The sequence below is a fragment of the Narcine bancroftii genome, chromosome 4 (genome assembly GCF_036971445.1).
Source record: "Narcine bancroftii isolate sNarBan1 chromosome 4, sNarBan1.hap1, whole genome shotgun sequence".
NCBI classification, from domain to species: Eukaryota; Metazoa; Chordata; class Chondrichthyes; order Torpediniformes; family Narcinidae; genus Narcine; species Narcine bancroftii.
In genome coordinates this window covers 174,356,106-174,368,888 of record NC_091472.1, presented here as the reverse complement: position 1 = coordinate 174,368,888, position 12,783 = coordinate 174,356,106, and the positions used below count along the sequence as shown (strand labels likewise).

Here is a 12,783-nt window from a genome sequence, read left to right as displayed (position 1 = left end):
TGGTGAACTCAGTGGCTCAACATGCTGAGTTACTCCAGCAGATTGTGTTCTGCTTCAGATTCCAGTATCTGCAGTCTGCTGCGTGTCTCCCTTAATTAGAGTTAATCTCTTTTTCAAGATAACAATTGAAAACATTATTAATGACCAAGCTTTTACAACCCTAGCATATCTCTCAATATGTCCTAATACTTTGGGGATGTATTACGTCAAGTTGGAGAACATTATGAATTACCTGAGTCTTGTTCTAGTTCTTTAATTACAGTAATTCCTAAAAAAGATAGAGTTCCTTTGAAAGTATCTTCATAAAGTATCTACATTGTTAAATGTAGATTATAAAATAATATTATCGAATAGATTGGCTAAATTTTTACCAAAGTTAATTCATAATGATCAAACAGGTTTTATAAAGAATAGATATGCTTCAGATAACATTTTGTGCGTGATTAGTTTAATAGATTTCAACAATCTTTAGATCACCCGATGGTGATATCCTTAGATGCAGGAAAAGCATTTGATAGAGTTGAATGGAATTTTTTGTTTAAAATTTTGGAGAAATTTAAGTTTGGTCCTACTTTTATTGGTTGGATTAGGGCTCTATATAGCAAACCGGTAGCTAGAGTATTGATGAATGGTTTAATTTCGGAATCTTTTAAGTTAACTCGATCAACTCGTCAAGGTTGTCCTTTATCACCAGCTTTGTTTGCGTTAGTGATTGAACCTTTAGCACAGTTGATAAGACAAAATACATAGATACAAGGTATAAAAGTTTTAGATGAGGAATATAAAATTAATTTATTTGCTGATGACGTATTGGTGTATTTAACAAACCCAGCTCAGTCATTTTTGTATTTGAAGGAATGTTTAATACAATATGGATGTCTTTCCGGATTTAAAGTTAATTAGAAAAAAGTGAAATATTACCGGTAAGTGAAGGAGATTATTCAGTTTATAAGAATACTATTAATTTGAAGTGGACTGATCGAATTACATATCTGTGAATAATTTTGAATGTTACTTATCAATCTTTATATAAATTAAATTATGCTCCATTAATGAAAAAAAATTAAAATTGATTTGATTAAATGGATTTACCTATTAATTTAATGGGAAGGATAACTACAATTAAGATGAATATCTTTCTGCGTATACAATATTTGTTTCAATCTATTCTGTATTTACTTGATAAAAAATTTTTTCTAGTTTTAAATAAAATGGTTATGGAGTTTTTATGGAGGGTTAAATTTTCAAGAGTAGCTTTGAATAAATTAACTTGGAAATATGAGTTAGGGGGACTACGTTTACCACATTTTCAAAATTATTATGAGGCAGCCCAACTTAAATTTATTAGTTCATTGATGGATTTGGTATGGCCTCCTAGTTGGGCTAAAATTGAGATGGTAAGTATTTCTGAATTTGAAATACATTAATTTTTGTTTAGGTGGAATATAAATTTGTTACAACAATATAATGTGCCTATACTAAAACATTTAGTGAAGTTATGGATAAAGAAAAATAAAATGATAGGCTCTAGGGGTAAATTATTGGTTTGACTCGTTGTATAATAATCAACTTATTTCTTTTTCAATACATAATCAAAGTTTATTGCATTGGAGATTTAAAGGTGTGAAAAATTTGGGAGATTGTTTTAAAGAGGATAAGTTTTTGTCTTTTAATCAGAGGAGGGAAGATTTTGGTATTGATAAGAATTCTTCATTTCTTTATTACCAAATTCGATCTTTGGTAAAATGTATGCTTGGTAGAGATAGGATTTTACCTAAAATGACTAAATTTGAGACTTTTCTGATGAAGGTACCAGAGAAGGGTTATATTTCATTTATGTATCAAATATTACAGGATGGTATGGATAAAAAGGGTTGGGATAGATCTAAAAGTAAATGAGAAGCGGATATTGGTTTTATTTTTTCTGAAGAGGATTGGTTAGATATCTGTTATGATAGTTTAACTAGATTGATAAATGCACGTTATGCAATGATTAATTACAATTTTTTACATCAATTATATTTGACACCTGAAAATTTTTAAAAATATGGTTTTAATGAATCAGATTTGTGTTTTAGATGTGTTTTATGGTTGGAACTTTTTTTCATGCTGTTTGGTCATGTATACATATACAATCTTTTTGGAAGAAAATTCAATTGTTTTTAGAATATCTGTATAAGATTTAAATAGTTTTAGATCCAACAGTATTTTTATTGGGTAGTTTTCAACCTCTGAAAGGTTTGGGATTAGATAAATTCCAGTTTGCTTTTGTATATTTAGCTTTATCCGTAGCAAAAAAATGTATTGCTCGTACGTGGAAAGATACAAATATGATTGATATTAATAGATGGCATAATTAGATGAAATATTGTTTAATAATGGAAAAATTTACGTATGTTTCGCATGATAATTATATTTTTTTAATTAATAAGTGGCTGTTATACTCAGAATATTTACATTTCAATTTATATTGATTTTAAAATGTATATTTAACTTTTTTTTAATATTCTTTCTTTTTTCTTTTTTATGGCTCTCCTTAAAAAAGAAATTTAAAAAAAAATATGGGCTAATACAAAAACTTGCTGAACGATTAAAAAAATCAGGAAGTCTCATTTTTTTTTTCTACATTTACCTCTGATGAGCTTTCTTTGAGAAACCGGATTTCCTCATCTGCATGTTGTCCTTTGTAACCGGATATTTTGTAGGATTCAAAGCAGTTCTATTTGATTTTAGATCCATTTGAAATTGATAGTGAAATTAGCACTGAAGCTGAGCACCAAATGTTCTGGGATGAGATTTCTAAAGATTTTTTGTTCAACTCCAACACAAACTGATTCAGGCAGCAGCTCTCTCAGCCTCAAGGGATTATGCGATCATTAAAAAAAAATCATCTCAAAGAACCTGTGTTAACGATGCACCATTGATAGATAACTGGCAGGGTCAATGGGCTTGAATTCTCAGAGATGAAACACGTGTACATGTTCAGGTCAGTAATTAATTGTTGCAATTTACACAGAATTGTCAATGAAGCTCACTTGGCACCTGTGTAAAGCAAAAAAAAATAAAATGGTTAAAAGCGTCGTGTATTTCCTAAATAAAAGTTGTAACAGAAGTTAACATTAAGGAAGATCCATCCACAGAAAACAAATATGCACCGACTCCTTGTGACAGTCACAAAGGAATTCTTGTGCACACAACTGTAGTGTGTCACAATATCTCCATTTTTTTGAATATTTTATTTTTTCAAAAATAAATCACATATTTCTTCAATATATACAAATATCCACCAATTACAAACTTGTGATGTTCACCCTCTCCCTCTCTCCATAAAAAAAACTAGGTGTGGCATTGGTGCTTCTAATTGACATCCAGAGAATCAGTGGTGTCACCCTCTTATATAATTTCTTTTATTCATCCACCTATTGGCATTTCCGTTGGGGTGCATTACAGTTACACTCCCATGTGCGTCAAAGATGATTGTCATATTCTAACCAAGGTACTGTATCAGTTTCCAAGATCATACGTGATTTTTTTTTCCATGGGAATACAGCTATGAATCTCTGTAGTCCACCGAATGAGAAGGAATGGGCGTCAAGCTTCCAGGTTATTCTCTACATTATTTTTTTCTATGGACAAAGGTACTAATATGAATTGAATTTCGAATTTGGATAGTTTATGGCTTATGTCCATAAGTTTACAATATCTCCATTTAATGGGAATTGGAAAATTGTGTCACAGGTCAGAGCTAATTTATTTCAGCCTACTCTGTTGATGACTATTCATAAGAATTACACCTGCATGATGTCCAATATAAAATTCTCTTCTCACCTTGTTCCAAACAAGGATTTGAACACCTACATGTGGGTCAGGCACCTGGATGCTCATTTGGTCAGTGTGATTCAAATCAACACCTTTGATAGTCTACTGGACACATACAGAATGAAGTGCTTTCCAAAATTGTGTGGGAAGGGAGCTGCAATTGAATACTACTGCTCTGCAAATTAATTGTATCAACTACTGAGTAGTGCAATCAAAGGCCCTTCGGCCTCTACAAAACTGCATTGTCTTTCAAAATAAAAAGATGTTCACAACAGAATGCTCCTCACTGGTATATTCCAAGGCCCTGAACTCAATGATGCAGGACATGCAGAAGCCTTGGAACAGCTGCACAAGGACACATGGGGAAGGGCCAGTTAAAAGCTCTAATGCCACTGAACACAAGAACCAATTAAAAAACTGAATCATAATTTATTGTCATGAACATGTCATGAAATTCATTGTTTTGCAGCAACATTACATGCAAATATTCCTATAAATTACATTTTTTAAATAAATATTTTAGTGCAAAAGAGAAAGTGATGTTGTGTTTGTGGTTCATTGTCTGTTCTGAAATCTCAGAGCAAAGGGGAAGAAGCTGTTTTTTTCTCCACCCCCATTCCTTATCCGCCCGACTCTCGCTGCCTGTCTCTCACCCACACAACTCTCACTGCCGGTCTCTTGCCCTCACCCGCCCGGCTCACGCTGCCGTTTCTCTCCCCACTTTCCGGATTTTGGAGCTTTCCGGATTTTAGATGTCCAGATAAAGGATTGTGTACCTGTAACGTACCAGTATGGTTCACAATCCTCGAAGCAGGCTTCTCGGAGGTGGTCATGTGATGGAGCAGTGGCCGGTTAGGGAAAACCAGCTCTCCACAGAGAAAGTTGGGGAAAAAAGGTAGAAAAACAAGGCAGAGAAGAAATATATAAAAAGTCACAAGATTAAAAAAAATAAGAATTTGAGGATGGCTCCGAAGAAGGAAAAGACTACAATGACAAGTAAAGAAGAGATAAAGAAATCACCAGAGAAAAAAGAGGAAGCCCTTATTGGAATCTGTGAGCAGGGAGCTCTCCCAAAGAGGATGGCCCGAGCGGCGAAATCGGTAAGCGGGCAGTGACATCCCCGGTACGTTCTGGAGCATTGGCTTACAGAGCCTGAAAAAGAAATGTCAGCGCTCTCGCACATGCGCGGTACGCATTCTAAAGAGGACACCGATGGGAACAGACGCCAACAGCAAGACGCTGACTCAGTAATGGGAGAAGCCACAGAGATGACACCGATAGAAGCAGGATTCACGTGGAGCCGAGAAATGAAGCAAGAGAAAGAAAAAGGCATACAAGAAAAAATACAAGGTAAAAAAAACAGACCCAGATGATAGATAAGGAATACTTCGACAGTCAAATAAAGATTCTAATGGAAACAATAATGGCTGAGTTCAGTACTATTTTTAAAAAAAACCAGGCAAGAGACGTATGTAAAAATAGAGAGAATGGAGAATGCTGTGGCAGAAATGAGAAAGCGAAGTGATGAAGTGGAAGACAGAGTGATAGGCATGGAAATGGAGGTGAATGAGATGAGGACTGGTTTGTGCTCTAAAAGTGAAAACAGAGTGCTGGAGAAACTCAGCAGGTCAAATAATGCATTTTATATTAGCTGAGATAAAGATACAGAACCAACATTTTGGTCTTGAGCCCTTTATTGAAATATCATTCCTGAAACATTGGTTATGTATCTTTATATTTGCTAAATGTTTGACTTGCTCAACTTCTCCAGCATTGTTTTTAATTCAATCACAGTCTCTATAGACCTTCTGGTTTTACTCTGGTATGCACTCTCTGATTTCCCCCTCCTGAAGACCACAATCAGTTCCTGAGTTTTGCTGACATTGAGTAGAAGGCTGTTGTTGTGACATCACTCAACTAGGTGATCTATCTCACCCCTGTACACTTCCTTATTGCCGGCTGTGACTCTGGAATCTGTTTGCTCATGAAATTAATTGATGTAACAGAAAAATTAGTGTCACGTTAATAAGTTGTAAATATTCAAACTATAGTAATACTTGTGCTCATAATTTGACATTGCAGGAAGTATTCCGAATAAAATATTTTTTGAAGGAAATACATTTACATTTTTCCTCAAGGATACAACATTACTCTGGCAATAATCTTCAGGCCCTGGCAATACAGATATTAAACAAAAAGTTACCATCTCTATTTTACTATGGCCCAAAGCATAATACAAGCGACACTTCTTTCCCATAAATTCCGATTCTGTTGTTGGTTGACAAGCTACAATTTAAACATCAAATTGGAAGTCTAGATCTTGTTCCCACTTTTATTTGGGTTTACAGCTTATTTCATCGTTCTCTTTCTCTAGCAGCTTGATGTACATGTTGGTTATAAATCTTTTAATTATCATTGTGTCTGTAATTACATATTCAAAGCTGCTTCCTTCTGATAATCTCAACCCGCTTCCCAATTTGTCCTTCAAGTAGGTTTTCAGTTGGTGGTATGCAAACATTGTACCGTGAGTTATACCATATTTGTACTTCATTTGTTCAAAAGATAATAAATTATTTCCCAAAAAACAATTTTCTGTTCTTTTGATACCTTTTCTCTCCCATTCTCTAAAGGGAAGATTATCTATTGTGAAAAGGATTAGTTGATTTTGCATCAATAATAATTTTGGTAGTTGGCAATTTGTTTTTTTTCCTTTCTATGAGAATCTTAAAATGGGGAAAGCTATGCTCCGGAACTATAAGAAATAAAATAAACACGAGGTCATACATGATACAATATAATTGGTTACACAGGCTATACACCACGCCCCAAAAGTTAAATAAATGGGACCCAACAGTATCAGATAGATGTTTTCGCTGTAAGAAGGAAACGGGAACAACAGTAGATGCAATTTGGAAAGTGAAAAAGTTTTGGGAAGATCTAAATCAGGTATTAAATAAAATCACAAAAAGCAACATAGCAAAAAATCCAGAGACCTTTCTTCTAAGTAATTCAAGAAGTAAAGAACTAAGCCTTGATTTGGATGAAGCACAAAAAAGATTTATTAAAAATGGATAATGTCAACCTGGAAATCAGAAGAGAGCCTGAGAGTACAGCAATGGTACATTGAAATGAATAAATGTATTCCATTGGAAAAAAATAACATATAATTTAAGAAATAACGTCACAGTATTTGAACAAATTTGGGAACCGTACACAGAACACAACAGAGAGGGCCTCCAGCAGACCTCCACCCCCTAAAATGACAGAATGAGAAGACGAAATGAACTGACCCAGTGTGTAAAAGTAGATGACACAATTTTCTTGTTTATTTTCAGTGTGTGATGACATTGTTTAATGGGTTTATTGTATTGTATATGTTGAACGTTTAGTGGGTGGGGAGTGGGAAGGAGGGGGGAGAAAGGGGAGAAAATTCAAGAGGGAAATGTTTGTGTGCATTTTGGTTAATATGGTTCATAGTGTGAAAAATAAAAAAAAATTGGAAGTCGAGAACAAGAATCAGCAGAGCACGAAATGCACTTCGCACACTCTGACTTGGACTGTAACACCTCAGTCGGATTATTGACTTCTTCTTAACTTCAAAGTACCTGTCACGCCTGCTCTCGCCGATACCGGCCATCCAGGTCCCAAGGAGAGACTGGCCTGCTCAGGTCACCGCAGGCCGGACAGAAAACAACAAGCTGCAGCTTTCACCCCGCTGAGCACCGGCCGGAATAAGCACAAACCCGTCTAACAAACAACACGGACTGAATTGGTCATTGTGCAGTCGTCTCTTTATCAGCAGCCCGGGGGTTGACTTACTTCTGGACGACAGTGGGCTACGCCATTCCTCCCGCCTGCCCGCGGAGCTCCCAGCCTGCATCACTCGCCCGCATCACCACGGCAACCGCGGCGCGGCCTTTTCTGCGGAGCCGGCGACATTCACACCCCTCAAACTGGACAGTGAAAACATGAAAGAGAGCATTGAAACCAAATCAGAAAATGCTGGAAAAATTCAGAGGTCGGGCAGATCTACATAGTCCAACGTTGAACTTTCATCACTAGTGGAAAATACAGAGAAGTGAAAGACTAGGCATGTTTCAGAGAGGTGAGGAGCGGACTGGACGAAAGGGAAGCTCCGGGATTGGGTGGAAGCTTTCCTTCATATTAACGAAGAACCCAGTAAGTTAAACAGTGAAAGGCAAACAAAATCTGTGGATTTGGGAAATTTGAAGACAGAAAAATGCTTCATTTGTTTCATTTTCAATTCTGACGAACGGTCTCCCACCCGAAATGTTGGTTCTCTTTCTATTTTCACAGATGCGGCCTAACCTGCTGAGTTTTCTTTACTTGAGTTAATCTAACAATGCTAAACAAAATGATCTGCAGAGAAAGAGTAAGAAAGCAAGCACTGATGTTTGATGATCTGTGTGGGGATAGCAAATGACTCCCAAGTCGCAACATATTCACCACAGAAGTTTGTCCCATGTTCTCCACACAACAGAAAAACAAAATAATGCTGCTGTGACTCACGAGAACTTAATAACATTGAGTCAAAGGAAAAGATTTTAATGTTTGTCCAAAAAGCAAATATTAGTTGGGTTGAGAAAATTTCAAAGTTCAGCAAAAAGAAGAACAAAGGGAAGGTAGGATTATGACACGGAAGAAACTAAGAGCTTCCAAAGAAATGGAGAAAGGAAAAGATCCACTGGGACCCCAGGTTCAATTCTGTCTTTCGGTGCTGCCAGGTACTCTGCAACACAAATACCTGATGGTAGGTTCATTGGTTACTGTAAATTGATCCTTAAAGTAGATTGATGGGGAAAACAATAATCAAATGGTTGAAGGCCATGTGTTAGATTTATTTTAATTTAAGTATATTTTAAATTTAGACATTCAGCACAGTAACAGACCATTCGGCAAGGATCTGGTAGATGGAGTGCAATGTGGGAAGAAAAAAGTTAGTGGATCAAATTATTGTTTAAATGGTGCATGTTTGGAAGAACGAGAGTGCTTCTGCATGAATTGAAAAATGTTGGTTTACAGGAGCAATGGGTCATCAACAACACAAATGGAATGTTTGCCTTTAGTGTGCGAGGGATTGAATTTAAGATCAGGGAGGTTCTTCCATTGAGATACTTCGTTACTGTTGGTTAATCTTTGGAAAAAAGGGAGATATTAAGATATCAGTTGTAATGGGTTGAGTGCAGAGAGCATTGCCAAGATCACAGTTGCATGTTGAATTTTGAAGAAGTTGCAATGAGTCAAATTCTCATTCCTACTTCCATTTCCTATGTGATGTCATAGAACAATTATATTCCAAACAATATCATAAATGCAAAGGTCTAAGCAGCTTGGAATCCAGAGTGGGAGAATGTGCATTTGAACTGATGAAATTAATATTTCTCAGCTCAGCACAAACTGGTCTTAAGGCTGATGAGACACCAGTTAGTAGATAGAAAGAAGATGCAGATAACTGTGATAATCTGCAGCAGGAAACAAACTGCTGGAAGGACTCAGTGGATCAAGCACCATCTGCGATGGTGAAGGGATGGTCAATATTTTGGGTCAAAATATTAGTGAGTTAAGGTATAGTGGCTAACACAATGCTATTACAGCACCATTGACCTGGATTCAAATCTGGCACTGACTGTAAGGAGTTTGTCCGTTCTCCTGTGACCTGCGTAGATTTTCCCCAAGTGTCACCCTCCAAAAAGGTATGGGATTGGTTGGATCTTTTGCTTAATTTGGGCAGCATGGGTTTCAATAGCTGGAATTACTTTCTACAATGTAAATTTTTAAAAACTGCATTAGGTCTAAAAGTATAGAAAGAAAATAGCCTGTGCACTGCTGAGAGGGAGGGATGAGACAAAGGCTGGTGGGTGAGAGATGGAATCAGTTGAGATGGGGCATTGTGGGTAGATGAAGCCAGGTGGGGGAGGAGGGGGGGTAATGTTGAAATAGAGGCAGATAGGAGACAGGTGGAACTCGATAAACCAGGATTGATGGATAGATGAAATCAGATTGGGAATGAAAAGAGAAGATAGCCATCCCATCCAGCAGGGTTCTCTCTTCACCTTTTCCATTCCTCCACCACCTCCCCGCCCCCAAACTCATTTCCTAATAGTGCTTGACAAGAACACTGAGTTTAATTAATGATATTGCACCTCAGGAATTATATATTCTTCATTGATGTGATCATGAAGGCATGATGTATTATCACCAGGACAAAAACAGGGAGTAAATAGAACCATAGAACATTAAACCATAGAAACAGGCCCTTTCAGCTCTTCTAGTATGTGCTGAACCATTTTATTTTGCCTAGTCCCACTAATCTGCACCCAGGTGGTTAAATGATACACATTGAGTGAAATATGGAAGTCTGCATATGCTATGATTGTCATAAAAACACACAAAAATGCTGGAGGAACTCAGCAGGTCTTGCAGCATTTATGGGAGGTAATGATCTATGACTGACATTTTAAGTCAGAGCTTACTTCAATCATAGTGTTTGCAGACTTCCTTGTCTCACTCCATTCAATTACTCTACTGCAAAAGCTCAGGCCTGAAACATCAGTCATATAACTTTATGTCCAATGGATGCTGTAAGACCAGCTGAGTTCCTCCAGCATTTCTGTGTGCTTTTACAATTAAATTATCCACATTAACTTTTATAACCAGACGTTTAGAAGATGAAGAGATGATAATATAAATGGATTTGCTTTATGGATATTGGACAATTATTTTCTCTATGATGGTATCCAGAGTAATAAAGTGATATCTTTCAATTGGAACTTGGCCATTTATATGGAACCTGGAAGGATTTTTTTTAACACAAAGGCTACTGCAAATATTGAATTATCTTTTTCAAAGGTGAAATCGGGACAGTTAAATTTTCAGGATTGTCGACATTAACTTGGGTCAAGATTAATTGGTGAAGAGGTGCAGATCACTGTGTAAATTGATGACAGAATAGGATGAATGACCTACTCATGTTAGAAAGAGGATAATTATTGGAATTGGGAAGGGTGATATGAAGGAGAGGAAATACCATTAAAAAGCAGTAAATGATATTCTTGATTATCCAATGATTCGGTTATATTTTTCCAACAAAGTTCCATTTTACATGGTTCTTTTTTTTTTCTAATGTGTTATCTCATTTACCGGCCTGTTAATGACGTCAAATAACTGGAGTGCTCTTCCCTCCATTTTAAATGGACCTGGGTGTGTTGCTGCTGTAGTTGTGGTTTTTTGATGTCCAAAAATGAGTCAGGAAATGCAGAGAATTCTTCAGAAAAGTTTAAGCCTTTATTTGCAAACAAAAGCTGAGACAAATCAAAGCCTGGACTCTGAAATGCCTGTTGCTATGAGACACTGCCCTTTTTTTATACATATTTTCAGTTACTTATCAATGTTCGACTTTAGTGATGTTTTGTACCAATTAGCTCAATCTGAGTTCATTTCTCGGTCAGGGAACTCTTATCACTTCTCCTTGTGCTACACTTATCTTCTTGTAACTGGCCTGTTTCGCCATGATGGTTCTCCTACCTTGTCCTGTCTAACTTCTCCTATCTGATCTTCTGTTACTCATCTGATCTCATCCTGTTTGAATGCTTATTCTCCTGGTGTCTGTAACCACTATTATTTCTTTATATTTGAATTTATGACCTTGATGTTTTCTCTCTGGACAAGTGTTTTAAAGTTAGCAGTTTTGTGTAACCTTGGGGATGAAGATATTTTTCCTCTTTATGTTTTAAAGTTAGCAGGATTTGGATCAGCAAATTCTACACACACTATAATCAGCCAACTTTTCTACATACTGTGGCTGTTACTTAATTACATTAATATTTTCCATAAACAGTGTAGTTGAAGTACATAGTAAACTGTTAGCCTGTTAATGGATTAATGAATACATAATGAATCACACATAGGTATATTTTCCATACTGTCTTGCTGCCATAGGGAATATGGTTTGAAGGGTTCTTGTCTTTCTCTAATCATTGCATTAAATCAAGACCACCCATGGCACAAGCCACATGTTAATTCTGTGATGTAATACTTGTAGATATATTTGGGAGATAAATTGGTAAAATTAGAGTAGGTTATATACATACACACATTTTAAAACAGATCTCATTTGAAATACTGAAGAATTCTTATTCAGTAACTTTACATAAACTATGGAGAATGCTATGCACATTTTACAAGTAGGTGCTAATTGAAATGATGTCATGAAATGAATAGATTGGAGACAAGTCATCTGTGTGGAACATTTTTACAAGACTTTTGACTTTTCTGCAAAGTGCTCATCAAAGTTCACTCCTGGGTTCTTGTTTACCTAAAAACAACAGATGGGAGCAGAAGACTGACTCCTATTGTTTGCTGGAGAAGGAGTGGGGGGGGGGGGGGTTTGGCAAGTGAGAGAGAGAGAGAGAGAGAGAGAGACCGAACAGTCACAGCTGAAACAGGCAGGAGATACTGGTTGGAACTTAAAAACTCCAGAGTGGCGGATGGCTGGAAGTGCAATCTGTCTGATGTTTCTCTTGGAATAAGTGGAATAGAAAGGAACTCTCTGATAGCCTGAAAGAAAGAGGTTATCATCTGGAGAACCCTGATGGGGCAAGTTTCATCAGCAAGACATTGAGGTGACTAATGGTGGTACCTCAGTTGTGGAAATCCTGGAACAAGAAATCTCTATCTGCAAACCTACAAAGAACCTTCCTGAGTGATAAACATTTACCTTTCGAGCACCAAAGCCTGGTGAACTTTATACTTGTTAAATTCTGTGTACAGTATAATAATTGCCTGCAACCAGTGAACTTAGAAGAATGAGAAGTGAGATTGAACTGTGAACCAAAGAACTTTTCTTAAATTTACACACACATTACATACACATGCGCTTAGAATTAAAAGGGGGTTAAGTTGGGTTAAATTTAATAGAGATAAGTTTAAGTTTGATTCTGTTTT

At 36.5% G+C, this 12,783-nt stretch overlaps 2 protein-coding genes across 16 annotated transcripts in view; one reads left to right on the top strand and one right to left on the bottom strand.

The window, feature by feature from the left end:
* The window catches only part of sfi1 (SFI1 centrin binding protein), a 287,818-nt gene extending 280,127 nt beyond the window's left edge, over positions 1-7,691 (bottom strand). For 5 of the 8 annotated variants that reach the window (XM_069933070.1, XM_069933074.1, XM_069933072.1 and 2 more), the window contains exons 1-2: positions 7,425-7,683; positions 2,633-3,042 (exon numbers count right to left, since the gene is read on the bottom strand). In XM_069933070.1, coding sequence (XP_069789171.1) covers positions 2,633-2,739 — 107 coding nt within the window. In that variant the 5' untranslated portion in view covers positions 2,740-3,042; positions 7,425-7,683. Of the gene's footprint in view, positions 1-2,632; positions 3,043-7,424 lie in introns of all 8 variants that reach the window. The other 3 variants (XM_069933071.1, XM_069933076.1, XM_069933073.1) reach the window with 3 other exon arrangements.
* A 12-nt stretch (positions 7,692-7,703) lies between these two features.
* The window catches only part of eif4enif1 (eukaryotic translation initiation factor 4E nuclear import factor 1), an 85,488-nt gene continuing 80,408 nt past the window's right edge, over positions 7,704-12,783 (top strand). For 3 of the 8 annotated variants that reach the window (XM_069933090.1, XM_069933080.1, XM_069933079.1), the window contains exon 1: positions 7,705-7,924. In XM_069933090.1, coding sequence (XP_069789191.1) covers positions 7,912-7,924 — 13 coding nt within the window. In that variant the 5' untranslated portion in view covers positions 7,705-7,911. The other 5 variants (XM_069933089.1, XM_069933087.1, XM_069933082.1 and 2 more) reach the window with 4 other exon arrangements.